Source organism: Aphelocoma coerulescens, chromosome 9 (assembly GCF_041296385.1).
Source record: "Aphelocoma coerulescens isolate FSJ_1873_10779 chromosome 9, UR_Acoe_1.0, whole genome shotgun sequence".
NCBI lineage: Eukaryota > Metazoa > Chordata > Aves > Passeriformes > Corvidae > Aphelocoma > Aphelocoma coerulescens.
This window is the reverse complement of record NC_091023.1, coordinates 26468729-26495768: the sequence shown is the minus strand read 5'-3', so window position 1 is coordinate 26495768 and position 27040 is coordinate 26468729. Positions and strand designations below refer to the sequence as shown.

The 27040-nt window shown below is 49.4% G+C and overlaps 1 protein-coding gene across 1 annotated transcript; it reads right to left on the bottom strand.

Moving 5' to 3' along the window:
- Positions 1-490: 490 nt before the first annotated feature.
- On the bottom strand, positions 491-11745 carry IGSF10 (immunoglobulin superfamily member 10). The gene is made up of 6 exons (XM_069024716.1): positions 11552-11745; positions 10349-10478; positions 9329-9719; positions 4952-8815; positions 3417-4317; positions 491-2788 (listed from the first exon to the last, which is right to left on the bottom strand). The coding sequence occupies exons 1-6, from the start codon at positions 11743-11745 to the stop codon at positions 880-882; spliced, it is 7389 nt and encodes a 2462-aa protein (XP_068880817.1). The 3' UTR covers positions 491-879.
- Between the last annotated feature and the right edge of the window lie 15295 nt (positions 11746-27040).

The window sequence follows — 27040 nt, the reverse complement described above, 5'->3', positions numbered from 1 at the left end:
CTTTTTCAATGCCCTCATTTTGCAAGAGGAACTTTAAATGCTGGAGCATTTAAAATACTCTGGTAATACTTTTTTCCTGCTTTGTACTAACTCAATTTGCTTCTTAAACCTACCTGGCTGCTCAATTGAGGAATCACAATTCTAAATTGAGATTCAAATTGATGAGATTTTTTTCTATTGAGAAATCTTTAAAAAATGCTTTTGTGACAATAAGAAAGTGATGCCAGGCTGGAGTGGTTCTACACCCAGTCTGTATGCATTGGCTTAACAGTGCTGAGCAGAGCTTCCTGTCTTGTTCCAAACTGAGCTGTTCTGTGTTATCCCACAGCTCTGCAGAAAAGACTGTGGCAACCACTGCTGCGCTATTAAAAATACTTCACTACTTGTTACATCATTGAGTATTTATTTTAAAAACATACTAAATATTAAAACACAGTAAGAAGGTAATCTGCATCCCAGCAAACCTACTCGTCAGCTCCCAGGTGTCCTTGCCCTCTCTGATCCATGCTTGTGGCACTCATACAAGGTGCGCAGTATGGAACTGATGGAAAACTCTGTCCATACAAGAGCTCTCTGGGCACATTTCCAGAAAATTACCATGTTTGACAGTCAATATTTGCTATTACTTTGCAGAGCAAAAGTGCCTTAATTTTGCTTTCATTTAAATCCCCTGAACATGGAGAGATCCAATGCTAGCAAATAATGCTAGAGCTAGTTTTCCCCTTCCTCTCTCCTTTTGCCCAGTCACTGCAGCCTGAATGCTGTGGATGTGTTCAGGCACGCACATGCTTGTGGCTGCCTTTGATTAAAGTCATTGCAAGGATGACCTCAGTCCAGCTGCAGCCCGTGTTCATCACCATTCCTGCTGCATTTCTGGCTTCAGATGATGTGGATATATGTTACTGCAGTGTCAGTGCCAAGGGCATTCCTCGCTGTGCACTTGTACGTGCCGGAATTGGAGGGTCGGGGATTCTGCAGGAGCAGAGTGCCCGTGGGGTGAAGCAGCTCGCCCCCAGATCCCCGGCCCTGGCGAGCTGTAGAGAGTGTGGAGCGGTCAGGTAATTCCCAGGTAATTTCTGGTTTTGGTATCCCCAGCACTACACAGTGGAGCTGCACTGCTGCCCCTGGCATGGTGTGGATGGCTGGGGGGGGTCTGCCCACGATCCGCGGGGCGTAGGCTGTGACCGCGACAGGAACGGTGAGGGAGGAGTCTCCGCCATCGTTGTGGGCCCGGCACACGTAATTCCCGGCGTCGTGGGCCGAGGCTGCCCGAATGACCAAGGTGCCATTCTCCAGCAGCAGGTACCTCCCGCTGACCTGCGGCCGGTCCAGCACACGTCCCCCTGGCAGCGTCCATGCCATCCTGGGCTTGGGGCTCCCCTCAGCCAGGCAGTGAAGCGACAAAGGCTCCCCACTGACACCCTTCACCAGCCCTGCAGGGCGGGTGAGGATATTGGGCTTCTGGGCAACCTCCAGGACCATGAGCTTTTCAATATAGCCAACCTTGTTCCGGGCAGCACAGCGGTAGCGCCCGGCTTGGTGTCTCTCGGGATTGTAGATGGTCAGGGTCCCATTGCTTCCTGTGAAAAACTGGGATGTCCTGATGCTGCTGGAAAACCATGTGCCATTGGGCAGCATCCAGCTTATATCTGGGGGAGGGTTTCCATCCACAGAACAGTTCAGTGTGATAGTTTTCCCAGGTTTTACTATTATTTTTTCGTTGAAAGGATTTTTGAACACTGGTCGCCGTAGCATTTCTGTGACTTCCAGCTGCACCACCAGCACAGCCTCTCCCCCATCGTTACGTGCCACACAGATAAAATCCGCTGTGTCTGAGGGCCTGATGTTCCGAATCTCAAGTGTCCCATTTTTGTGCACCACAATCCTGCTCCCATAATATGGGGCTGTTAGGAAAATGTTATCGGGCATGATCCACATAATCTGAGGAGGAGGTGTCCCTTCTGCCCGGCAGTCGATGTGTTTCTTCGAGTGCCTCACTGCCGTCACCTTCATGATTGTTTTGTTCCTGTATAAACCATTTATGATGGGGGGTTTAGCAGCCACGTCCAGCTTGTACAGTTTGGTGTCATCCCCGCCAGGATTCCGAGCCACACACATGTACTCCCCAGCATCCAGCAGGCTGGCGTGGCTGATGGAGAGAGAGCCGTTGGCGTGCAGGGAGTGCCTGTCTGTGGACGAGGAGATCATCTCACTGGAAGGCAGCAACCAGAATATCTGTGCCCTGGGCTCTCCAGCAGCTTCACAGTCCAGCAGTGCTGTGTCTCCAGCTGTCACTGTAATGTATGTCTTGTAATTGTGCTTTATTTGAGGGGCTGCCACAATGACCGTGACATGGATCTTCATCTCGTCCCTCCCCAGAGTGTTCTGGGCATAGCACGTGTAATCTCCTCCTTCTGACACTCCAGCTTTGTTGAGGTACAGAGTCCCATTGTTGAAGAGGACGTACCTGCGAGACCTGTGCCCACTGTCATCCGCCAGCATCACGTTGTTCACCACCGTCCCGTCTGGCAGACCCCAGGATATTTCAGGTGTGGGCGACCCTGAGGCCTTGCAGTCCACTCTGAAACCCTTCCCATATGGCACCAGTTTCTTGAACTGCTGTTTGTGGTCAATCTTGGCTGGTTTCATTGTGATGCTGACTTTCATCAGTATCAGATCATCCCCAATTCTGTTTCTTGCGACACACAGATAGTCACCTGCATCCTTTTCTGTAACTGCCTCAATAGCCAGGGATCCATTGGGGTAGACATGGATCCGACTTCCCATTCTGTTGTGGGGAGAGAGAGAGGAAAAGAATTATGGAAATGAGTGCTGAGGGTGAATACTGAGCACGGGAAGGGACTGAACGTGTTAACAGCACAGCACAGCAGCTCCTTCCGAAGGCACTGTGCCCACGCCAGCTGATGTCATTGCCAGTTTTGGTGTTACGTGGATGTGAGCAGTGCTGACTCTGCTGGGAACGCCCTGTGTTGGGTCTGTCTCTCCCAAGGTAAAGGTGAAGTGTTACTGTGGGAGGGGGTCTGGGGAGACCCCCAAAGGTAGACTTGGCAGAGATGAAAGAAACCTCTCCCTCCTGAGCCCTGCTTCACAAATCTGTTACAAGTAACTTCTCTGAACTGACAGCAGTCAGCCAGTGCATGATGACAGGAGGTACCTTAATTCAAATATGACTTGTACCTGTTTTGAGACCTCACCCACTTAATGGCAATTGATGTGATCTGTTATTAGATCTGTTATTACATATAGATGCCATTAGAACAGATGTTTCACCACTGCTAAATGCTTAAAAATTGGTTTAGTTCACAGTGTTTTAGTGCTGTAATAGGCTCTTATGTGAGCACCAGAGGAGGCAGTGTTTAAAGTTCCAAAGAGATGGAGAAAAAAAAGGGTCATACCTGTGCCACTGGTCCACAACAGCCTTGGAGGGCAACCTCCAGATTATCCTGGGCTTGGGCTCCCCAGTTGCTGTACAGTTCAGAAGCAACCTCTCCCCAAAGTTCAGCCGAGTCAGTTCTTGAGAGGCGATGGCTATTTTTGGAAGTACTTCTCTGCGCTCCACCACGAGGCTGACCACCCTCCTGTCCGAGCCCGTGGAGCTCGTGGCTATGCACTCGTAGTTGCCGCTGTCGGAAGGGGCGATGCTGCCCAGGTGGAAGGTGCCGTTGGGGAACAGGAACAGCCTCGTGTGTACCAACTGCAGAGGTTTCACCGCCGTGCCGTCAGGGAGGACCCAGTGCACGGTGGGCTGAGGGTTCCCTTGCACTGTGCAAGGGAGTTTCAGGCTTTCCCCCATCATTCCTGCCACGCTTTGTCTCTTCTCCTCCAGGATGGTGGGAGGGGCTGCAACGACCTGCAGCTTCACAGCCAGCGTGTCGGTGCCCGCAGGGTTTTTGGCCAGGCACGTGTAGAGGCCCCTGTCGTACAGAGTGACTGCCCGGATCACTAAAGTGCCGTCCGGTTCCACGTGAGCTTTGTCGTTTCCCGTGGAGGAGTGGACGAGGTGGGTTTGATTTGCCAGAAGCCAGGAGATGGTGGGAGGGGGCCTGCCCTCGGCTCTGCACGCCACTGCCACGGTGTTCCCGGAGTGCGCGGTCAGCAGGCGCTGCCGGCCGCCGGCGATGCGGGGCGGGCTGGCCACCACGGACAGGGTGACCAGGAGCCGGGCCGCGCCGTGCGCGTTGGCCGCCGTGCACAGGTACTGCCCGCCGTCCTCCGGCCGCGCCCGCGGGATGGACAGCGTCCCGTTGGCCAGCACCACCCACCTGCCGGCACCGCGGCGTCCCGGAGCATCGGGCCCTGCGAGCAAGGGGCGGCAGCGCAGCCTGTCAGAACCTGCCTCTTGGTTCCTTCTCCTCAGTCCCAAACACCCTGTCCTGGTCTGCTTTGCCCAAGTAGCCCCATATATATATAGATAAATAATAAGATAACAGCGATAAAATGGAGAGAAATCAGAGTATTTTGCATATAGAATGGCAAAGCTTTAAAGTAAGAATGAAGCTGAATCTCCAGCAGAGACAAAGTTTGGATAAAGCAGATGGGGCTTTGCAGTCCAGACCTGGCACAGCTGTAACTGGATTTGAGTGTTTTTACCACATTTTTCTTTTCACTTGTCTCACTGTTCTGGAAGAGTAGGTAATGTACAATAAATACTGAATTCTTCCCACAATAAGCAAGGAATTATAGTTAAACATAGGTGTTTTTTTTTTTTTTTTTTTTTTTTTTTTTTTTTTTTAAATCATTTCACTAAAGAGCTCTTCCAGAATCAGCACTAAGATGCTTCAGTGAGTCCCTGTCACTGTTTCCAAGTTTACCTTTCACTGGTATTTCATAGCACTCTGAAATGAAGCAATGCTTGAGTCTGGCACACAGAAGAGGTGCCAAATTACAGCACTAATGGAGGATAAATTCTAGAGAGGTTTATCAAACTCACCTGATGATATCTTTGTCCACTGTATTATTGGAAGGGGATTCCCAGTAGCTTCACAAGGAATAAAAGCATCAGAATCCGCCAGCAGAGTGAAAGCAGCCAATTTCCCTCCAACTATTCTGGGCTTTGAAAAATGGTTTCTGCTTGCAGAACCTAAGGTGATGAGGTTGGGGATGGTGGCGGTTTCTTGATCTCTCCTTTCAGACCAGCCACTGACAGAGCTGTCCTTGTCCCTGCCCCACGGAGATGCGATCTGTGGTGCCTGCAGTGCGGCCCCCCCCTCTGTGCCTTTGGGAGGTGGCTCGGGCTGGCGTCCGGCATCCCCCCGCGGAGGCGAGGAGGCTCTGGCGCTCGGTGCAGGTGGCACGGCTGCGGTCGGGGCTGGCAGAGGGGAGGGGTGCCGAGTGCTGGGAGCAGTGACTGCAGCAGGAGCGCTTGGCACGGTTCTTGCTGGGAATGTGGCCTGTGCTGCCTGGTTTTCCTCCCCCATTTTCAGGTAGGATTTTTCTCCTGCCATGCCAGTGGCTCTGATGTGCTGAGCAGGTACTGGCCCTGATGTGGCCCTGACTGCAGCAGGTCGGGCACTTGTGGCACCAGGAGGCTCGTCCAGCCATGGTGAGGTTTGGAGACCCATGGTGGGGGTCTGGGCAGCACTAGTGGGTGGTGACGTGGCCAGCTGGGTGTTCCTCTGTGTGCCTGGTGTGGTTTGGAGTGCCACCACGGGGCTCTGAGCAGTCAGACTGCCAGGCAGTGATGTTGCTGTCTGGGTGTTCCTCCAGGTGCCCAGGCTTGCTGACGTCTGTGTGGCTGCCGTGGGCCTGTGCTGCGGTGCCTCGGGGATGCCAGGGATCCACAGTGCTGATGTTTTTGCCATGGAGACTGCACTGACGTTCCCAGGGAGAGGTTTTGCAGGTGTGAGGCTCAGAGGCACAGCTGGTGATGTGACTGTAGCCACACGCTGTGGGGCAGGTGCTTTAGGAGGCCTCTTCCTCCTCTGACCTCTCCTTCCTCCCACTCTGAATATTTTACTTTTGGTGACTCTGGTGTCAGTTTGAGGAGTAGTAACGAGTGTACCTGTTGGCTTCAAAGCCATTGCACCCAATCCACTGGTTGCAGTAGTGGCAGTGTCCTTTGCAGTGGCAGACATGCCTGTGGTAGCAGCTTTTTGCCTTGTACTACGTTTGTTTTCCTCTTCCCTGGGGAATGCTGTGTTTTGATGGGTACCCATGGGGTGCTCCAATGGCATATTCATGGTGGAAGGGGGAGACCGGGGTGCTTCTGGGATAAATGGATTGGTGGAACTGCTTAAGTTATTTACGGTTGGTACATTTGATACATAGTTCATATTCAGTTGAACACCTGCAGCCACAGCTGTACTTCCTCGGGCAGACCCTGATGTCCCAAAATTGTAGCGGTGCTCTTTCATACTTGGGATACGTCCTGGTCTAACAATTCGTCTCCGACCAGAAATTTTCCTTCGTCTTCCATGGTGCTGCTGGAGCTGGGGTGGATGAGTTGGAAGGTCCTGGATCACCCGAATTTGCTGACGAGTGGCGAAAGTTGAGGCCAGTGGTGGCTTGGGGGTTCCTTCTTTCTGAGTACTATGAAAATAAATGGGGCCAAATTCAGAGCTTGGTGCATTGACTGTCACCACAGGAACCTGGGGATCTGTTTTGGTGGAAACCTTATTAATAGACTCAGTAAAAATATGTAACTTGTCTGCTGTGCTTTGGGGAGTCACAGCCTTGCTGGTGCCTGTAGCTTCTGTTGTGGGTGTCACAGATGCAGATTTTAGATGCTGGTTATTGACTTCCCCAGAATATACTGAGTTTTGCCCAGCAGGGAAGAGTGTGGATGTTCCACTTGATACACTTGATTGTTTTACACCATTTGCTGGTATTTGACTCAAATCAGATCTTTCCCATGAGTCTGTAGGGCTTGGATATGTTTGTGGCCTTTTACTGCCAGGTGCCACAGTGTGTGGAAGAGGTGAGGGTAGGGGAGTTAATGACACTGTGAGCAGGAGGGAGGTGTTCCTGGCAGGAGTGGGGTTCACAGTCTGCTTGGGCCCTGCAGTGATTGTGAGTTCTGTTGCTCTGCCCAGAGCAGATACTGGGGGCCTCTCTGTTGCTGGTATCATGAATTCTTCTTCTGGAGATATGAGATCACCAGATGCCTCCTCCTCATCCTGAGGTTCCTCTGAGAGCTTATGGACTTGAATGGGTGGTTCTGTTGCAACTGCTTGTTTGTCTGTCACTGTCAAGTTCCTCTTTGTTTTCTCCAACAAGGCTGCCCAGCGCTGTGGATCAACTCTCCTGCCTGAGGCAACAAACTGTCTCCTGTGTCCCCTGAACCGCCTGCCTGTTCTGTCTCCATAGGGCCAGTGAGGCATTTTCCCGTGGCTGTTCCTCTGACGTGCACTCTGTGCGCCCTGGCTGCTGGCTGCTGATGCAGCAGATTGCCCACGAGCTGTCAGGGTGGCTGGAGTGGCTGAGGGATGTCTCTGTGCTGCAGCAGAGCGCAGCAGTTCGTTGCCAGAGCCCTCTTCCCACTCTCCCACAGCTCCATGGTTTTTCTTCAGAGCAGTTTCATCCTGTCTCATTAGCACTTGGAAAACCAGGAGATCAACACCGTACTGGTTGGCTGCAACACATCGGAAGTAGCCCACATCTCGCTCCGTCACCCCTTGTATTCTCAAGGTGCCATTGGCAAAAATATGTTTGTTTCCTACAGACTGACGAAGAATCGCGTGCTCAGGTGACACCCAGGTAACGGCAGCGTCCGGAGCAGCCGTGGACGTGCAGGGAAGGTGGAGCGTGCTGCCCAGAGCCGTCGGCAGCTGGGCTCCATTCACACCGTTGTGTTCCACGTGAGGATCCACCACCGTAATCCGGAACGTGAGCGCGTCGGCGTCGTTGCGGTTGGTGCTGATGCAGTGATAGAGCCCCGTGTCAAACACGTCAGCCGTCCGCAGCGTCAGCGCCCCGCTTTTGAGGACTACGATTCTCCCATCCTCGCTGATATGGGGAGCTCGCACTTTGCTGCCATCGGCCAATATCCACTCCATGGCAGGAGCTGGCTCCCCAGCTGCCTGGCACCCCAGTTCCACGGTGCCCCCGACTAGCACAGTGTGCTCTGTTTGGGTGCTGTTGTCCCTGGAAATGATGGCCCAGTTATTTCTCACCTGGTTTTTGTCATCGCTGGGCAAACTGATCTGGGCGTCGGTGGAGTAGCGGATGTGCAGCGTGCTGAGTGTGGTGGCTGTCCTGTCCAGCTGCAGGGACACTTTGCTCTGCATCAGCCAGGCTGGCTCAGCTCGCAGGTCAGCCTCGATATTGGTGAAAAGTTCATCTTTCTCACTGTAGATCTGCTTATATTTGTAGCTAATAAAAGGCAGGTCAGTTGTCTGCACAGTTTGCTCCAGTTTCAAGGGAGAATTGCTGTACAGTGCCAGGATGCTCCACAGCTGCTGGATGTGTCCATAATCGATGCCACACACCAGGAATGCTGAGAACGAGGTTTTGAGGACTGTGCTGTTGCCATTTGTGTCAAATGAGATGGGAGACATTTCTTTAGGTTTCTGGACATTGCAAACCAAGTTGCCTCGATTTCCTGCTTGGTCAGTCATGTTCAAAACCACAGATCCTATCGGAGCTATTAAATCCTTGGGAGACACGAAACTGAAATCCCCATCATCTGGCACCGTGAGGTTTCTGGATTTCAGGGAGTCATGGATGACTGGCTTAGTGCAGGTGAAAGATGCAGAAGGAAGATCCACTAAACTTTTCCCATTATGATTTTTGGGACTAGCACAGACTGGACATTGATGGACACCAGAACTCCTCTCTTTTCTGCACTTTATAACATCTGAAGGGAAGAAAAGTTCAGTAAGCTTCTGTGCTACAAGTTTTAGTATTAAAAATGACATATAGCTTCTAACAAGTGGTTCTTTTGAATAAAATAAAACCAAAGCTTGAAGTGACATGTGAATGGCAGCAGCAGAGAAAGTACTCAAGTCCCTTGAGTTCCTTATTTTCTTTTTAAAGAATCAAGTGCAGTGTGGCCCTTGCTCTTGCCAATTCCATGAAAGTTAGCTTGTTCCCTGTGGATTCTCCCGGTGCACAGAAGCTTTGGACTGGCCAAAGAAAATTCTCTGCTAAGGAAAGCTGCACTTGGGAATGTGTTAAAGCCCCTAGATTCATTTAATCTGGGAAACTGAGTGGTACTAATTTCTTTACCCTGATTATACACACCTACAAAAATCCTATCTTCCAGTCTTTTCTGGGAGAATAAATAGATGAATAAAGGACAATTACCTGTATCGGGAAGAATAAGATGCTACAACAGGATTAAAGAGCATAAACAAAGCCTTCAGCTCACCTGGTCTCTCCTGTGCCCACTCAGCAAACCCCTGCAGGCTGCAATCACAGGACCAGGGGTTTCCATGGAGGTAAATGCTCTCGAGCTCTGACATGTAGGAAAACATTTCTTGTGGAAGTGAAGTCAGCACATTGTCAGACAGAGAGATGTGCTTCAGGAAGGATATTTTGAATATTTGACTATAGCGCAAGGTGACAAAAGTGTCTGGATGCAGCTGCTGAAGTAAATTTCCATCCAGGTGGACCAACCTTAAGGAAGTGAGTCCATAGAAAACATTGGGATTCACAAATTCGATTTGATTGTGGTCCATATGCAGCCGTACCAAGCTGTTCAGGCCATAAAATACATCCTGCTGAAGCACTCTGACCTTGTTGTAACTCATTTTTAAGACCTGTTTGTGAAAAAGTAACAAATGCATAATATTAAACCATGTTAAAGTTATAGGATCCCTAATAAATGCTGCTGAAGGTTGCTGTGTGCAGTGAAAGTTCTTCACCAGACCAGGAATGCCAGGGAACTGGAGTTTCTTTAAAGAACTAAAGTGTCTATATGCAGTGTGTTAAATTTCTGCACAGTGGTGGCCTTTTTTCACGAAGGCTAGAAAAGGACAGGATTGTACTGAAGGGAAAGGGAAAGCTCAATGGAAAACAATCCTCAAAAACCCCCAAACTGACTAACAAATTAACAATGACAAGTTTCCTTTTTCAGACACTGTAGTTGGAGCTTTGCAATCTTTCTCCCCCGTATGAAAGAGTTTTGACTGCAGCTGCCTGCTAAGATACAGCTGAGAGATATCTACCAATATGTTTGTCATGCTCTTCACTCTGTACCCGTGTGCCCACCTGGGAAGGAAAGACATTTCCCATTAGGACTCTGGATTTTGAAGGCCCTTGACTTTTGCATGAGTACAGTAAGAAACAGGAACCCGAAATGCTGCAGAAGGCTGCTCTGTGACTGTTTACCAGAATCACTGAAAGTTAAGTCATAACAAAAAGTAACACTGGGTCATTTAGTTCTTACCTGCAGTGAACGTAAATCACTGAACACCTTCTCAGGGATCGTGTTGATCTCATTGCTGTGCAGCATCAGTAACTCCAGTTTCTCCAGGCCAGCAAAGTCCGTGGGGCTCAGCTTTCGCAGGCTGTTGTAGCTGTACAGGATGGGTTTAGTCAGCCCCAACTCACACATTTAAATCCAACCAACCCAAAACAAATGAACCACTTTTTGGGAATGGCTGAAGGTAAGCAGCACTTCCCCTTGCCAAGATGAAACTAGGTCATTCCTTCATGTTAGCACCAAAGATGATCACTTTTCCAGGACAGAGTTCTGATGGTGAATTCCCAGTGGATGGGGCAAGTGACAGCAAGCATGAAACACATCTGTCTGTGTTCATTTTGCTACCACTTCAATGAAATATTCCTTGTATATTTTCTGCAGACACATCTGGATGGTTCAAAGGTTACGTGTATCAAAAGGGATACACAGATCAGACAAATATTGCTGATGGGTCTCATCATTTGACTTAAGAGAGAGGACACTTGCTGGAAACTGTATGAAGGGGCCAGACAAGCCTGGGTATGATCTGTTCCCTGCTCCTTTAACCACACAGAGAACAGAACCACCACGGAGGCTGACAAGGCCAGACAAGTGAAATTTCCCTTGAACTCAGCAGATGAAAGCACAGACCCTAATGCTGTGGGACATTCTAAGTGACAGAATCACAGAATAGGCTGAGCTGGAAGGGACACAGAAGGATCGAGTCCAACCCTTAAGTGAATGGCTCATATGGAGATCTAACCTGTGACCTTGGTGTTACATCACAGCAAAGTCTCTGCAGATGTTAATACACATGCTCCTTTTCCGGTCCTCTTTCTAAGCTCTGAACTATCCTTTCTCAGAGAGAATTCTTATTTCAGACTTCTTCCAGGTTCTATGTGGGTTCCATGCTACAGACACAAAATGTTCAGGTAACATAAAGGAAAGTTAAGTCCAAAACTTTCTGAAGTTCTCATGTGCCCTGTGCTAGATCCCCAAAATTCCTCCTTAGTGTGGGGGGTCTCAGGCTTTGCTGGCTGTGACTGTAGCCACTGCTGAGCAGTAAAGAACTTTAAGCTCTATAGACTTTGGTTAATTTTTAGCCCTAAATCTGGAAAGTTAATTATTGCTGTGCAAATTGTTGAAAGGCAAGTGGTCTAGGTATTCAAATCCCGCAGTTCCACGTACCCCAGGTTGATGCGCTGTGCGTCCGGGGGGATGCGCGGGGGGACGGCGGTGAAGTAGCGGAAGGTGCAGTGGAGCTCGGCGGAGCCGTGGCAGGCGCAGGGCCGGGGACAGGCGCTGATGCCCGGGAGGGTGGCCAGGCAGGCGGCCAGGAGGGTCCCCAGCCAGCCGGGCCGTTCCCTGCGCGGGGCCCCCATCCTGCGGGGATCCTACGCTGCCATCCCCGACAGCGGCGGGCAGACGGGTTCCTGCAGGGGAAACAGAGCACACAGGCACTTAGAGCGACAGCCGAGCTGAGCCGCTCGGGTTTAAGCCATAAGCAAAAAAGAATTTTTAACTTGAAAGAAAAACCCACCCACGAACCAGCCCCCAAACTCTCGGGTTTCCCCTCAGCGACGGATCTGTGTCATGACCTAAAGCATTGTCATTTGACAGCTGCCCCACTGTGCCCCTGTCCGGCGCGATGTGCCGGGAGCTGCCGCTCACAGGAAAAGCTGGAATCCCGCAGGGAGCAGCCGGGGGAGCTGCAGCCGGTGCCCGCCGTGTATCCCTGCTGCGGACCTGGCCCGGTTGTGCGGAGCGTTCCCGACTCCGCCGGCGGCTCATCCCCCGGCGGCGTCTCCACACGTCAGCTCCTTCCCCGCCAGGAACCATTCCAAGCAAAATTAACTCGTTTCGCATCCCTCGCACAAACCCTCGGCGCTTCCCCGGGACCGGGACCGGCCGCACTTTCCCACCTGCGCGTCCCCACCTGAGCGTCCCCACCTCCGGGGCCGGGCCGGGCAGGGACAAACCCGCCACCGGCTCCTCCTCCCGGGGGACGCTGCCGGCCCGCCCGGGCTCCCCGCAGCCCGATCGGCACCGCTCGCTGCGAGGCGGGGAGGGGAGACGCGCCCGCCTCTCCCGAGGATGCTGCGGGCCGGCACCGCCGCTCCCTCCGCGGCCCCGCTTTCCCCGCACGGGTGCCCCGCATCCCCCGGCCCGCCCGCCCCGCCGGGGGCTCGGGTGCCCTCGCAGACAAGGAGCGTTTGCTCTCCGCGGGGAGATCGTGCATGACCCCTCCAAAAACCGGCCGATGACACCTTCAGTTCGGTTTTGGAGGGACAGGTTTCCTCTCGTTGCAGACGGAGTCTGTCAGTGCTTCAGGTCCTTCTTTTCGGCTCAGAGGTGTCTGTAACAGCCACAAACTCGACTGACAGCACCTTTCTGCTGAAAGCATGTCATTCTAGGGCAAACCTCCTTCTAGGAGAGGTTCGACTGGAGATGTAAAGGCAATACAAAGCTTTAAAGATAAGATAAAGCCTCAAATATCTTTTTAAAGATTCTAAAACTGTTCAGACAAGTTCAAAATCAAATGTGAGCTATGGGAGCTCAGCAGGGTTGGCAGGGATGGGGTGTTCTGTGTAAGCCAGTTAGAACTTTACCCGTGGAATTCGCTGGCTGGTGTTTGTTATCATCTCAGGGGTTGCTCAGTGAAACATGGATGGTCTCACGTTGATTCAGCATGGGAGCTGGTGCCAAGAAACACCGACCCACTCGTGTGACTGGCACTTTGGGTCTCAGGAAAGAGAACAACACCTCAACCGAGCCCTGCACTAAATCCTGAGGTGGCATTTCTAGGTGCTACCCTGAGAACAGGGAAAATCTTGACAGCTCACGCTGAATTCTGTTCCCCTGAGTGACAGAGGGGGTGGCAAGGCTATTGTTAGGTGCATTTTCTTCATCTTAATTACTGTTCTGAAAAGCAAAGCATCAATTGCTTTATTTCAATTCATCAAATTTTTTCCTCTGGATGACTGAGGTCAAGGCTTCTGGAGTGACACATTCCAATGCTGTGCTTTTGCAAGAGTAAACATGAGGTAAAAGACATTTTTAAATTATTTGTACCAGTCTTCATAATTTGTAGACAAGGTAGACAAGGAACTGAAGTAACTTCTGAGAACGTTTTCCAAAAACACATATCTGAAAATCTGCATTAAAATAAAACCAAGTATTTTAAATGTACATGGACCTTGTCAGTGTCTTAAGAACAGAGTTTTCATCTCAGGATATGCCGTCTGTTGTCATTTAGCTGCAGCTCTCACTTCTGAGAGGCAGAGCATTAAATTACAAGAGATACAAAGTTCTCCCTCCAGAAGGTGGCTGAGGAACATGTGGAATATTTTATTGTAATGTGGTTGGGATTTCCCGGGGCAGCCTTATGGAGAACACAATGGTTGTACAAACCCGTGCTGAGCTTGCTGCTTTGCTGGCAATTCTGGCCCATGTCTGACATTAGGACATTGGTTTAGCTGGAATTCATTACTAGGGAGAATGAAGGGAGCTTTTTGTTAAGTGGAACTATATTTTGGCAAGAAAGTGTGACTGAGTGTGAGCTCAGGAGTGCTGGGAAGAGGAAAGCTGAGTGAAGGAAGCGTTTGTGAACAGGATATGCGTAGCAAATTGTACGTATCAAAACTGGAGCACAATTTCAGCTCATTTTTCAGCAGATCAGTTCCTAACATGCCTTTCTGTGGTACAACCTGGCTTTGTCCAAGCCGGGAGGGAAGGCAGTGCTGCTGCTCCCCAGCTCGTCCGTGCGGTTTGCGTGCTGCTGGTCCCAGTGGGCAGGTCGGTAGGAGCCCTGCTCAGGAGGGCATGAACACCTGAGGTGGCACGAGGGAACAGCCCGGCTCTCGCGAGCCTGGGGCCAGGCTGTCAGTGTAACCCTCACTGTGTTCTCTGCCTCGGCACTGAGACCTTTATCCAGCAAACCCCCTTCGGCCCCTGAGTGCCCCTCGGTCTCACATACCCCAGCCTCGCTCACTGCCCTGGGAACACCAGGCCCGGGGTCAGGCACATGCAGACTTCCCAGGCACACACACATTCACCTGGCCCTGTCAGAGCCTTCATGGGGGACCCTGCCTTGCTTTGCTGTTTCTCTGTTTACTTTTTAAATGAGTGTTTTCTTTTTCTCCTTCCTCAGCATGAAAGAGTCAGTGGAAAATGACTCGAGCTTCAGGGAATGGAGTCTTAGAAAGCAAATGATGTATGGGAGGAATGATTCTTTTTTCCTTAAGAGATGGAAATAGCCTCACTTTCCAGGCAGGGACTCTGCATCTCTAGTGGGCAGCCCTGTTCATTAGTCTGGTATTAATGATGATGCTGGTCCCCTGGGACAGCAGAAGAGCCCAGCACAGGGAATCTGGATGCAGTTCATGCCCATCAGGGGTTGTTGCCTGAAGCTTTGGATCTTCAGGTGATCTTCAGCTTCCTTCAAGAAAATTGTGGTGGGGCTGATCCACAGACCTGGGATCTTGACAGAAATAGTGGATGATCTTTTCATTTACAGGAGTCAATAGAAATTATTTTACACAACTTAGGAGAACACCACCCTGATGCATGCATCAGTGTCAGCAAAAGGGTTTTTTTATGCAATTCTGATCTTAATTAGGTACCTGAATTATCTATCTGGGTTTTGTTTGATGCTGTTTGCTTTTTAATTTGTTCTTCCATTGCAGACACTGCCTGGTCCCTCCCTCATCCCACTGTTCCCTTGTGATACAGTCCAGGATGTTTCCCAGGCCAGCGCTGCAGGTGCCTCTGTTCCTGCAACACAGCATTCCCACTCTGCCTCAGTTTATCCCTCCTCATGCTCTCTCTTCTCTTTACATTGTGCCAATTCTCCTTAAAGGCCCTTTGCAAAATGTTTTCATGTTGGTTCTTTTCCTTCACAGCTTCTTGCTGGCCAAATTCTTTCAATGCCTCGGTGGGTTGCTGGATGCCTTGAAAAGGATAACATGACGCTCTGAGGGCCTAGTTGGGAATTTTCAAAATAACACACTTAGGTACAACTCTCCTGTGGCTCAAGGCCACAGTCAGACATTTCAGCTCCATTGTAATGAGCTGGACAAGCTCCCAGCAAAGCAGCGACCGATTCTGGAAGTGCGGTCAGTGTTTGGAGCTGCCGGCATATTTGTGCAAATATTGATTTTGGGACAGTCAGCCCTGTGTGCGTGGGCAGTGTGGTGCTGAACGCAGTGCAGTGAATGCTGCACTCCAGGAAACCAAGCAGCACATCAGAGGAATGTGTGTTGTAAAGGGGACCGGGCCATGGCTGCGCTCCTGTCCCATCCTGTCCCCAGCAGTGCCACGCTGCTCCATGCTCCAGATTCCTTCTGTCCTCCCTGTGCTCCCTCTGACTGGCAAGAACCTCAGAGGTTCAGCGGGCTGGAGGCAATCCATCTTTTCCTGGGTGGGATGGGCTATTGTTGATGTCCACACCAGGTGTGAAGGGCCAGGGACCCCCACTGGCTGCTGCTTTTGAACTCCATCCAGCGCAGATGACCTGTAAATCATCCGCAGTGTGGGCAGCCACAGCAAGAGCTCCTGCTGGGTGCATCTCAGCCCAACATGCAGACCAGAACCTGTGGAGTTGAGAAAGGTCTGTATTTTCTTGTCTGGAATGCTGTGACACCTTTCTCTTTCTCATGGGCAGTGGTTGGAGGTGGGCATGAAGGGAGGGGTTGCCTGTCACTCCAGTTTAGAGGAAAAGCCTGTTCAACACTCAGTGTGCCTGAGGAAGATCTGCTCTCCTCATTACCCGAGCAGATCCTCAGCCAGGGTAATTCCACGTTTGATCTGCAATGACATGCTCCACTGGTGGTTCCTGTGCTCTCAGTAAGGTCTTTAATCTCCTGTCAGACCACCTCACAGGCAGAGTCACCTGCAAATCCACTCCAGCGGCAGCTGAACCAGAACACAGGCACTCCTGCTAAAGCACTTCTGCAGGTGCAGGCTGGATGTTTTCAACACTCATCCCAAACATTAACTGGAGCATTTTTTTCATGGTTTGAATTGCAAAAGCAGCACTGAATCAGATTTTGGAGGTCTCTGTTGTGCTCTCTGGAGTTATATTGTGAGGGTGCCTAATCAGGCACATCCCTGTTTCTTGATGGCTGCTATACATCATGGATCTACATCCATAGGATAAGGCTGCAAGCTTACAAATCTACAGCCCCCATAACCTATAGGTGTAACACAGTGGTTAAAGGAAAATGTTCTGCAGTTCATTAACAAGAACCTGAACACCTCCCAGCCAGCTGAAAGAAAACCAAAAGCTGATCTTTGCTGCACATAATTTTTGCTTGTGATGGAATAAGAATTTGTCATCTGCAGAAGTTGGCCCTACATGCTGGTCTTTAATTCAGCTTTTAAATTGTTGAAAACACAAACAGAAACCCCCAACAAAGAAACTAACCAACCACCTACCCTCACCCAAAGAAGCCAACAGATACCTCTGGGTGAGGGAGGGGAGGCGTGGCTGCTTATTCCCAAGTTACAGGTGAGAGTGTGTTTCTGAATTATGCTTTATTTCCCAGTGACAATTAAATAAACAATTTTAAAGCAGAGGCCTTTAGCTTTCCAGGTGTGAGCTGCAGCCTTTCCCCTGCCCATCTGATTAGTGCTGCTCTCAGTTTCTGATCAGCCAGAGAGCCACATTATTTTCAGGTGTCACAAGGATGAGGCACAGGCGCCTGGTGCCAAGCACAAAAACCCCCTGGGACTATTTGAGGCAGGCACAGGGTCAGATCCTGTTGGGCAGGGCCAAATGTTCTCTGTTCTGACTTCTTCCCTGTTTTGAGGCTTGTCACTGGAGACCAGTAACAGCAGGATGTGAGAAGCCTCATAAATGCAGGAATTCCTATGTGAGTATTTTAGAAAATGAGAGCTCTTCTGGGCTGATCTGTGAGGAGAAGGGAGGCAAAGATGCCTGTTCTGCAGGTAAGGAAGCCTGAATGCTGCTCTGGGGTCTTCATGTTGGCAACATAGGGAGCAAGACTGTTTTTTACCTGATAAATGTAATTTACTTGCTGAGCTTGCCATGGTGGGTCACATAAAATTGGACTACACTTTCCTGTGTAAGTTTAACTTGCTTTAGAAGACTTTCCTGCTATAGCTATGCCAGCAAATAGTAAATGTGAGGGTTCTGGGGCTGTGTGTGCTAAATGAAGCAATGCTGGGTTTGTGGAGAAGTGGCATTCAGAAGCTGATGAAGGCAGAGGGGATGGTCACTTGCTGGGCCCTTTTAAAACCTTTGGCTTTAAGTGATGGAATAATTTTGTCTGGAATAGCATGTGAAGAATTGTTTGGGAGGAGAAGGCATGTGAAAGTGTGATATGGATTAAAAAGTGAATAGTGGAGGGTTCAAACTTGTAATTTTCTCCTTTTTCTCCATTTGTATGTTCAGCACAGTAATTCACCACCACTTTCAAGCGTTGAGAATATCTAATTTAAAATCCTTTAAAAATTGTAGTTTTCCTAATTGAGACAATGAGGTTATAGCTGGATAATGATCTCCCACTGTCTCTTCTGCTACTGTTGTCTTGACAGTATTGTCCTATGGTTTCTTTAATGGTTCACAGGGACTGCTGTGTGGCTGTTGGCTTTCCAGAGCTCTGGTAGTGGCTGTGTCCTACAGCAAATTAAATGCTCATGAGCTGCTCTGCTTTGAGCTGTGCATGTGGGGTGGTTCAACATTTAAACCACGCTAAAGTTGTGGTGTCACTTATTAGACTTAATAAGTTTATTTGTGTTCTGGTTTAAAGTGGATCATCACAGGCAAAATCAAGGTCTAATCCAAAAACCATTTCACAAACATTTCCAGATGAGGTTTCTGAAATCTGTGTTGGTTAATATGCTCCAGCATTGAGTAATATTGTGCAGCTTCTTTCTCTGTGTCCTGCAGACTGGTTGTCCAGGTTGTGTTTAACCTCGTACTTGTGCGGAGAAGTATCTGAACTGTTACACAAAATAATGTGAACTCAGCATTTAAAATAATTGATGGCTTTAAGTGCAGTGCTAAAAATGTCTGAAGTCTGGTGAAGCATATAAAGAAGTTCACTGTAACACAGTGACACAATCTGAAGGCCTTGTGTCTCAAGCAGGAGTGACCTGGGTAACAGGAGGGATGAACAGGAGCACCACTGCTGAACTGGAGTGCCCACCCGTGGCATTCCCAATAAACCCATTAAAGGTGCTGGCTAAAGGCCTGTGCCCTTTGGATCATGCTACTGACTGATTACAAGGAAAGGGGCAATTTTGAATTAATTTTATGACTAGAAGTATTTCTAGAACATTCTGAGCTTTGATGTGGTAGCTCTAAGCTATGGAGGTGTTGGTAATGGCACAGATCCAGGTCCCCTGTGCCCAGAGGTTCCTACAAACTCGTTTTTATCAGTGAAGTGAATTCCCCTCCAGTTCCAGGAAACCAGAGTCCAATGTGGCACACCAAAGCAGTTTATAGGCTGACACTTGTAACTGCATTTATTTGCCTGGGGAATGCCTTTTGGTGGTTGCCACTGCACTGAGCCAGGTGTGGAGCAGGGCCTTGCCCTGACCCTGGGCAGTCAGCTTCAGCCCTGCTCTGGGATCTGGCTCCATATGCGGGCTCATTGGGATGAGGGGGAATGGGGGGGAAATGCCATCATTTGACCAACCCTTCCAGCACATCCTGCTGACCCTGAGCTGGACGGATGAGGCTGGGCAGCCTTCAGCAGCAGGGTGAAACAAAAGCTTTCTGTTAGGGGTATTGTAAAGCAAGAAGGGGCTGGTGAGGGGCAGAGCACTGCCTTACTGGTTCCCTGAGGGACTGCTCTTGTGTTCATTGGTTTCAGAATGCATGTTTCAGACTTCACTGTGCATTGGTTTGTGTCGGAACTGTCGGCTGGATCGAATGTCCTTTCCATTACTGAACATAATAAACTCTCCAAGGATGAATGCTGCAAACTATTCCAGAACACCATTTTCTTCCATAAAAGCCTCCTATGGAACATCCAGCTGCTGTGCTGAAAGTCAAGAAATCTGATGCTTTCGTACATATCAAAATAAAATAAACCTCCATTTATTTTCCCTACATCTTACTCGTTTCTTGTCTCCCTGTTGCTGTTGGCATAACCCTTAATGCAAATTCCATCATCTTGGGGAGCACGGGGAAGGGGCAGTGTGCTGGGACAGACCCTGGTGCCAAGCTGGGGGAGCACTGTGCTCCTCACCTGCAGCCCCTGCCTGGCAGTCCCAGGGGCAGGAGATGCTGCAGGGTCCCCTGGGACACCTGGGCAAGCAGGGATCCTCTGGTCAGGAGTCAGGCTCTGGGATTTGGGATCCCTTGCATTCAGCCCAGCATAATCTGGTTTTATTTATCCTGTGAGGGATGTGGGATAGAGAGCACTTGGAAGCAACTCGACAGCCACTAAAATAAATGTTCTTTTCTGTTTATTCCTTGGCTTGCATCTGGAAATTAAATGTGCTGCATTAGGAATCTCAAACTTTGACTGTCTTACTGAGTCTTTAATTGAATACAGGTCAAACCCAAAAGCATGACGGACTTCTGTTGTTGCACTAGGAAAAATCACTGATTTTAGAGAGGCTGTAGGTACAGTACGTCACTGCTGTACAAAAATCCTTTACTTTGATCAGGACATGGCAATGACTCTGGTTTTGAATGGTTGAAACAAGCAACAGGAAATAATCAGATCAGTAAAGACCTTAAGGCTGGTCTTGGGTAAAACTACGCCAAGTTGTGAATGCAGGCTGAGAGCTTTCTGTTTAAAGCTGGCAAGTCTCTGCTAAAAGCTGGTAATTTTTCCACAACAGTCAGCTTAATGCTGCAATTTTTGCATAAAGAAAATTGTTGAATCAAGCTGAAAGGAATGTGCCCTTAATTCTTTCAGCAGTTCTTGAGCCACACATTCAGCAACTCTGTTCACAAACCCCAGTAATGTTGCTCTTATTTCTACAACATGTGCCTCAATTTCCTGTTTTCTGGAATTTTTTGATATGAGGAGAAAATTACTTTTTTCCTCAGTGCTTTCTCAGGGCTGAAGGTACTTGTCAATATATGTGCACAAATGGTTTCACAAGCCAGCTCAGCTCTGTGAGTCACTGTAACCTGGGCTGGTGCTGTAGCTGTGAGCTGGAACCCTGTGGCCAGAAGCTGGTATAGACTGAAGTCCAGCTGGTTTGTCCTGCTGAATTGTCCCTGCCAGCTCTGAGACAGCAGGGACTTGTGCAATTAAACAGTTTTTAAACCTCTGCCAGCATGTTAATAAAGCCTTGTTTATGTGCAAAGCACTTGGAAAACAACTCTAAACACTGGATTTATTTGCAGTAAATGTACTTAATCACAGAAGATTTTCATCTGAATTTGCAGACACTATGCATATTTTTTGCTTTGTTTCATGGCACAGAATCAGGCACTGGTTACCTGTTGGAAGGACTGAGTGGGTGGTTCTACAGCAGCTTCACCCCACTGCTCCTCTTTTCTCTGTGCTCACGCTCAGGTCAGCGTGTGGAGCTGCATCTGTGCAGCAGCTCAGTGCAGTGATGGACCCCTGCAGCAGCTGCAGAGCAATACTGACCCTTTCTCTTCTTCAGGCAGAGGCTGTGTCCCTCAGAGCAGCTGAGGAAGGGAGGTTTCCCAGTCAGTGTCGATAGATGGAGGAACCCAAAGCTGTACCTGGGCAAAATGATTGGTTTTCCAGCACTTGAACTGAAGTAGTCTTTCCTTTTCTAGAAAAGGACTTCCAGAATTTCTTTTTGACTGTAAGAATGAAAAAAGACAACTTGGCTTCTTTCCTTTTCTAAAAGGCTCAGCTCATTTATGAGTCCTTCCTGGAAATGCATTTTCTGATGTTGAAATTAGCCAAGACCAGAGCATCACCATCCGGGCATACTTAGCTGTAAATTCACATGTCTTGGCCTCTGGTTTGTTTTATCTCATGCGTGTTTAGCAGAAAGCCTTTGGCTTTGTTCTGGTTTTGCTGATGATGTGAGGTCCAAAGTGATTTCACCAGAAGGATGTTACAGTCCTGAGATTAAAATCATGTGTGTTGGACAAAACTGGCAGCTTCTGTGCACCACTGATCATATGATGGCATGGTGTATAAGTGAAATAACATTTTATTCCAGTTTAGTTCTTGTGTCAGTCCCCGAGCTGTACCAAGGATCTGCGAGATTCCCAGTGGGAGCTGCAATTCCTGCACCGTGGGTCCCAGGGCAGGAGCAGTGAGGTATCAGGGGCAGGGTGGGGAGCTGCTGTGGACACCAGTCCTGGGGGGGTTCACCCTGCTGACTCGGACAGCCCTGAGGGGACGGGGGTCCCTTTTGCCCACACCTTTGGCTGCTTTCCGGTGTCTGTGTGTGCTCATGTGGCTGGATGTCTGCACATCCCACCAGTGTCTTACCAGGAACATTGCTGGGCTTCTGGTGCTGCTTTCCAAGCAGGGGAAAATGCCTCTCAGGGGAAGTGAATGGAGCCCTGGAGATGGTGGATATCCGTGGCTGACAGGCTGTGCCAGGCTCCGAGCTCAGGCTGCTTCCAAGGCAGGCAGGTTCCACATGGGCTGCTCTGACCCAGGAGGTGCACTCGGCTCCCTCTGTCCATCTCTAGTGTTAAAGGAATAAGAAACATCTGGCAGAGAGGCCACGTAGCTCAAATCTTTTAAACACAGATGCTTTGGAGAGTTGTGTACAAACATGGAGCTTGAGTTCTCTTTGTTGTTGAAACATCTGACACTTTCCCCTGTGCTGAGTCTCTGCTCTACCTGGAAATCTTCTGTGTATGGTCTCTTGCTGGCTTTTCCTTTCCTCCTGGTAACACTGGTTCAAGTATAAACTGAGGTAGGAGTGCCACAGGGCTTCCTCTGCTCCTGTTGGCAAGGTTTCCCTCAGGACTGTGTAGAAAATACCTGGTTGGTTGTGTATGAGCTGGATTTAATTTCTAGGTCATGGTAAGCAGGGATGAGGGGCCAAATTCTGATCCAGTGATGACATGGGTAAACTCCCACTGATTTCCAAAGACTGAATTGGCTGTAGAGGGCTGAGTTTTGCAAATCCAAGTGCCTCTGACAAACACATTTGGCTCACTTTCTGCCAGCACTCCATTATTTTTTCCCCAGTTCAGATGTTTATGTGAGTGCTTGCTGGCTGGAGAGGCTGAATGTGTCTGGATACATTTGAGGGTATAAATGAAACTAAACAAATACAGCAAATGCCATCAGCTCTGCTCAGCTGGAGGAGCTTTACAAAGCTCTTGTCTCACAGCCCTGCTCCTCTGGTTTCTCCTGGCTGGGAGGATGCAGGTTTCTTGTAAGAGTTCCCACAGCTGCCACCTCCCAGATCTGCACAGGGGCTTGACCCCACTGGCCTGGTGCCCCAGGTGAGCCTGAAATGGCAACCAGGTTTTCATAACGGCACTGAAATTTATGGTGGGCAGAAATGCTCAGAGACAAAACCCTCTTATGTCATATGGATAAATTATTTTTGAAGCATGAGAAGTACTGATTTTAGCTGCACATCTATAATTAGCAGTGCAAAACAAATTTGGGGCCAGAACCTTCCCTGCAGGTCCTGCAGTGCAGTACTGAGCCAGTGTGATTTGTTTATCTTGATATTGAGATAAGCAACCGTTGTGGTTTAAGCCCCAGCCAAAGCCAGCACAGCAGTGTGCACAACAGTTTTTACAATTTTATTCCAAGTATTAAAAATACAATAAAATTTATCTCTATGGCTCTGAGAGGAGCAGTCACCTCAGCGAAATGCGCTTTAAGCAGCAGGAGTGTAGGAGTGACACACGGTGGGAAAACATAAAACCGAGCATAAACACCTTCCACAGACCAGGGTGTTCGGGGAACTGCCTGAATGTGCAAAGCTCTGACGTGGTGTGTGTGACTGCCAGAGCAGCCTCTGAAATGGGACACACAGCTGAGAGGGGTTTGCACCGAGGCCTTCACAAACCTCTGCCTTCAGATCGCGTGGTCAGCAGCTCTGGTGCCTCATAGAGGGAATGTTCTACCCTCATTACAGAGGGGATGTTTAACCTTCATTTCCTTTCTGGCCTGGCATGACAGGGGATGTGGAGATTTTCTCTGTCCTTCTGGATGTACACACTGTTCTTTGCTATTTTTCTATTCAATATTATGAGCTGTAATTTTGTGTTAAAACCAAACACTGCATGGAAGCAGCAGTCAGCAGGGAGTCAAGGAATGCTGGACATAACGTACTTTCACACTTGTTAAACCATTGCACCGAGCAGTTTGACTCATTGATGCTTCCTCCTCTCTACTTTCCTGGATAACTAATGCTATCCTGGTTTTCCTTTGCAGTTTCCTGGGGTTTTTTTGCTGTAGTTCCTGTGGTCACTGCCACATATGCAGTATTCAGCACAAGGCCATAAATCATAGAATCATTTGTGTTGAAAGAGACCTCTGAGGTCGAGTGCAGCTGTTAACTTGGCCGAGGTGTTCCTGCACCGTGGGAGCTCTGGGGCACAGTGCTGCCCTTGGGGGCCGTGGGGCTCTGCCCCCTCTGCCAGCAAAGCAGCCTGTGCTGGAGCACAGCCCTGTCAGTGCTGATCTGGGGGCCAGCCCCCCGCTCCCTGCCCGGGCACCACCCAGCCCCTCCTGCTCCCTGCCACCGCCCTCCACCTGCAAGAGTCTGCACGGACTTGACAGTGCTGGGTTTACACTTGGACTCGATGATCTTCAGTGTCTCTCCCAACCTAAACCATTCCCTGTGCATGTGGTGGAAGTCCCTCGTAAGCCCATCCCCTGCCCGGTGCTGGCACTGGCCTGGGCAGGAGGCAGGAGCTAAGCTGGGGATGCCAGTGAGCATCAGGTGCCCTTTGCACGGGCATCTCCTGGGGCTCTGTCCACACCCCACTGCCCTCTCCTTGCACTCTGGACGTAAAGCCCAGAATATCCCAGGAAGTTTTTCCTTCCTGAGCTGGTGGAAGTGGATGGAAGGAGGGAGCCTTTTCCACCTGCAACAACAGGTTGTGTTTAAATTGTTCATAGGTGTTATTAGGAGACTGTGATACATTTCCGGGTATAGTTTTTGAAATATTTTTATTTCAAGACCAAGACAAGCCAGAGAGCCTGAATGACATGTCCAACTCATGGGCTCATTCCCAGAGATAGTAATTTCCTTGGCTTGGACAGCTGACTGGGATCCAGCTCTCATTTCTGACTTCATCTGAAAATCTGACAGAGGAAAGTGCTGACCTTGCTGAGGTGTCCCACAGGTGATAAGAAAGGGTCAGACACCCAGGGCCTGGGTCTCTTGTCCATGGAAGAAGCTGACACCATTTTCCCCTCGCTGCAGGAGCCAAGCTGCTGCAGCTGGGCTGGGTCCCTGCCTGGTGGGAGCTGCGGCTCCTCTCCCCCAGGGGAACCAGTCCCTGCCTGGGGTCAGGTCCCCTCCTGGACACGGGGAGGACACTGTGGATGGGGAACACAGCCACGTTTTCCCTACGGCTGCTGCCATGAGCGGCCAGTCCGCTCCTGGAGTGTCAGCTCTGGCTTGTGAACACCTCTGGGATAAACTGGCTCTGGGAGCTAAAGCCAGAATTTGTTTCTAGACAGAAAGAATTCAGTCCATGGAAAAACCATAAAAGTTTCTGGTTGTGGCAGGATTACAGCAGGGCTGACAGTGAAAGTTCCTGCTTGGAGCAGGATTACAGCAGGAATGAAATTTCTCAGGAACTCATAGTTTCCACTCAAATACAGACATTGATAATTTTATATTTGCCTCTTTGTGGCTTGAAGTCAACTTCCTTCTGAAGTTGATTTTTCTGTTTTGTAGAAGCTAAGTCTTCCACAATGCATTTTATAATTTAAAAAATATGTTATGAAATTGTGTTTTATTAGAGCCAGCAAAACTTCAGGCAAAGGTACTTTTATTTTGGAATTTAGTGTGTTACCTCTGTCGCTCAGAATTGCTTCATGTTTAGATTCAGCCCTGCTGGAGTCAAACCTGGCAGCTCTGTGCCTCTTCCAAAGCATGAAGCCGATCCTGCTCCAGGACCTGTGGCACAGGTACCTGGTTTGCCCTGGGGACACTTTCCACTGACTGCCTGGAAGCTGGATGCAGTCCCAAACTAACACACTCAGGCTTCCCAGAATCCCTCTTTTCCCAGGATGTAATGCCTGCCCCCTTCCTTGTGTCCCGCTGCCTGGGTGGGCATGCAGCTCCTGCTCCCGCAGCACCCCGGGAACTCAGGGATGCAGCTTGGGGATAACTGGAAGTTATTGCTCAATTAAATGCCACAAGAAGGTCGCCAAGGCCACCGGGCTGTGATGGGCTGGGGCAAGAAACACCGGTTGCTGATTGATGGGATTGTTTAAAAAGTAAGGGCTGTGGGTTTTTAATCTGACACCATTCACATTCTGAGGCTGTTCCTATGAAGTTTTGGTCAACCCTTTTGGCCAGTCCTTGGTCAAATCCCAGCAGAAATCTCAGTCCTGTTAACATTCTAATTATTTTCCTTGACTCTGTTGGTTATTGGCAAAGGCTGTGGATTCCCTTGCAGCTTTTTAGTGGTTTTACGCATGAGAAAATGAAGGGATGCACTTTCCAAAGTGATGGGGCCACAGAGTGAGACTTGCTAGGGAGTCTGCAGGCACCAACAGTCAGGTTTGCCTTTGTCCCTCGGACTGTGCAAAGCCATGAGTCACTTCCCATCCCTGCCTTCACCTTCCCACAGGCAAAACACAGTCTTGGAGCTGATTTAATATTTAGAGAAGTGGTTTGAGAGGTATTTGCTTAGCTTGCAGTATTATTATTAAAGACAGAAATGGGTTTTTAAAGGTCTTAGTGAGTTATAATTGTAGATGGTTTTCACTTCAAATCACCCAGTGGGGACTGGCTCTGCAAAATGGGGAAACCTGAGCTGCAGCAGTGATGAGCCCCAGGGACTTGGTAGTTTCATTGCAAATCCACTGCAGTTGCTTCAGAATCACAGAATCACTGAGGTTGGAAAAGACCTCTGAGATCATGAAGTGCAACCTTTGACTAAACACCACCTTGTCACCAGCCCAGAGCACTGAGTGCCACATCCAGTCTTTCCTTGGACACCTCCAGGGATGGAGACTCCACACCTCCCTGGGCAGTCACTTCCAATGTTTAACAACCCATTCAGTGAAGAAATTCTTCCTGATGTCCAACCTGAACCTCCTCAGCGTAGCTTGAGGCTGTTTCCCCTCTCCTGTCACTTGTTGCCTGGGAGCAGAGGCTGACCCCCACCTGGCTACAACCTCCTGTCAGGTAGAAGTTCCAGCTTCAACTTGAGAATCTTGAGTATTTTGCTGGAGACTGAGCAGGACCCTGCAGCAGCACTGCAACCCGCTGGGCACTGCAGGTGCTTTAAAGCTTAACAAAAGTCCCTGTAATGAACCTTCAGTTAATGAATGCCAACAATCAGTTGCTGCAAATTCATATCCTTGATATTTATTAGAAGTATTTGACATTGCAACACTTCTCAGAATTCTTGTGAGGCCAAACCCTGTGAGTCTGTTCTAAGAACTGGCTGAGAGTGAAGAACAAACTTTGCACTGAACACAGATGTGTTGCTCACCCACTCCTAGTAAGGAGAGAGTGTATGGACAGGACTCTGCTTACACAGAGGGGTTTTCCCCCTCATAGTGCATCCACGGAAGTTGTGGATTTTCTGCTTTG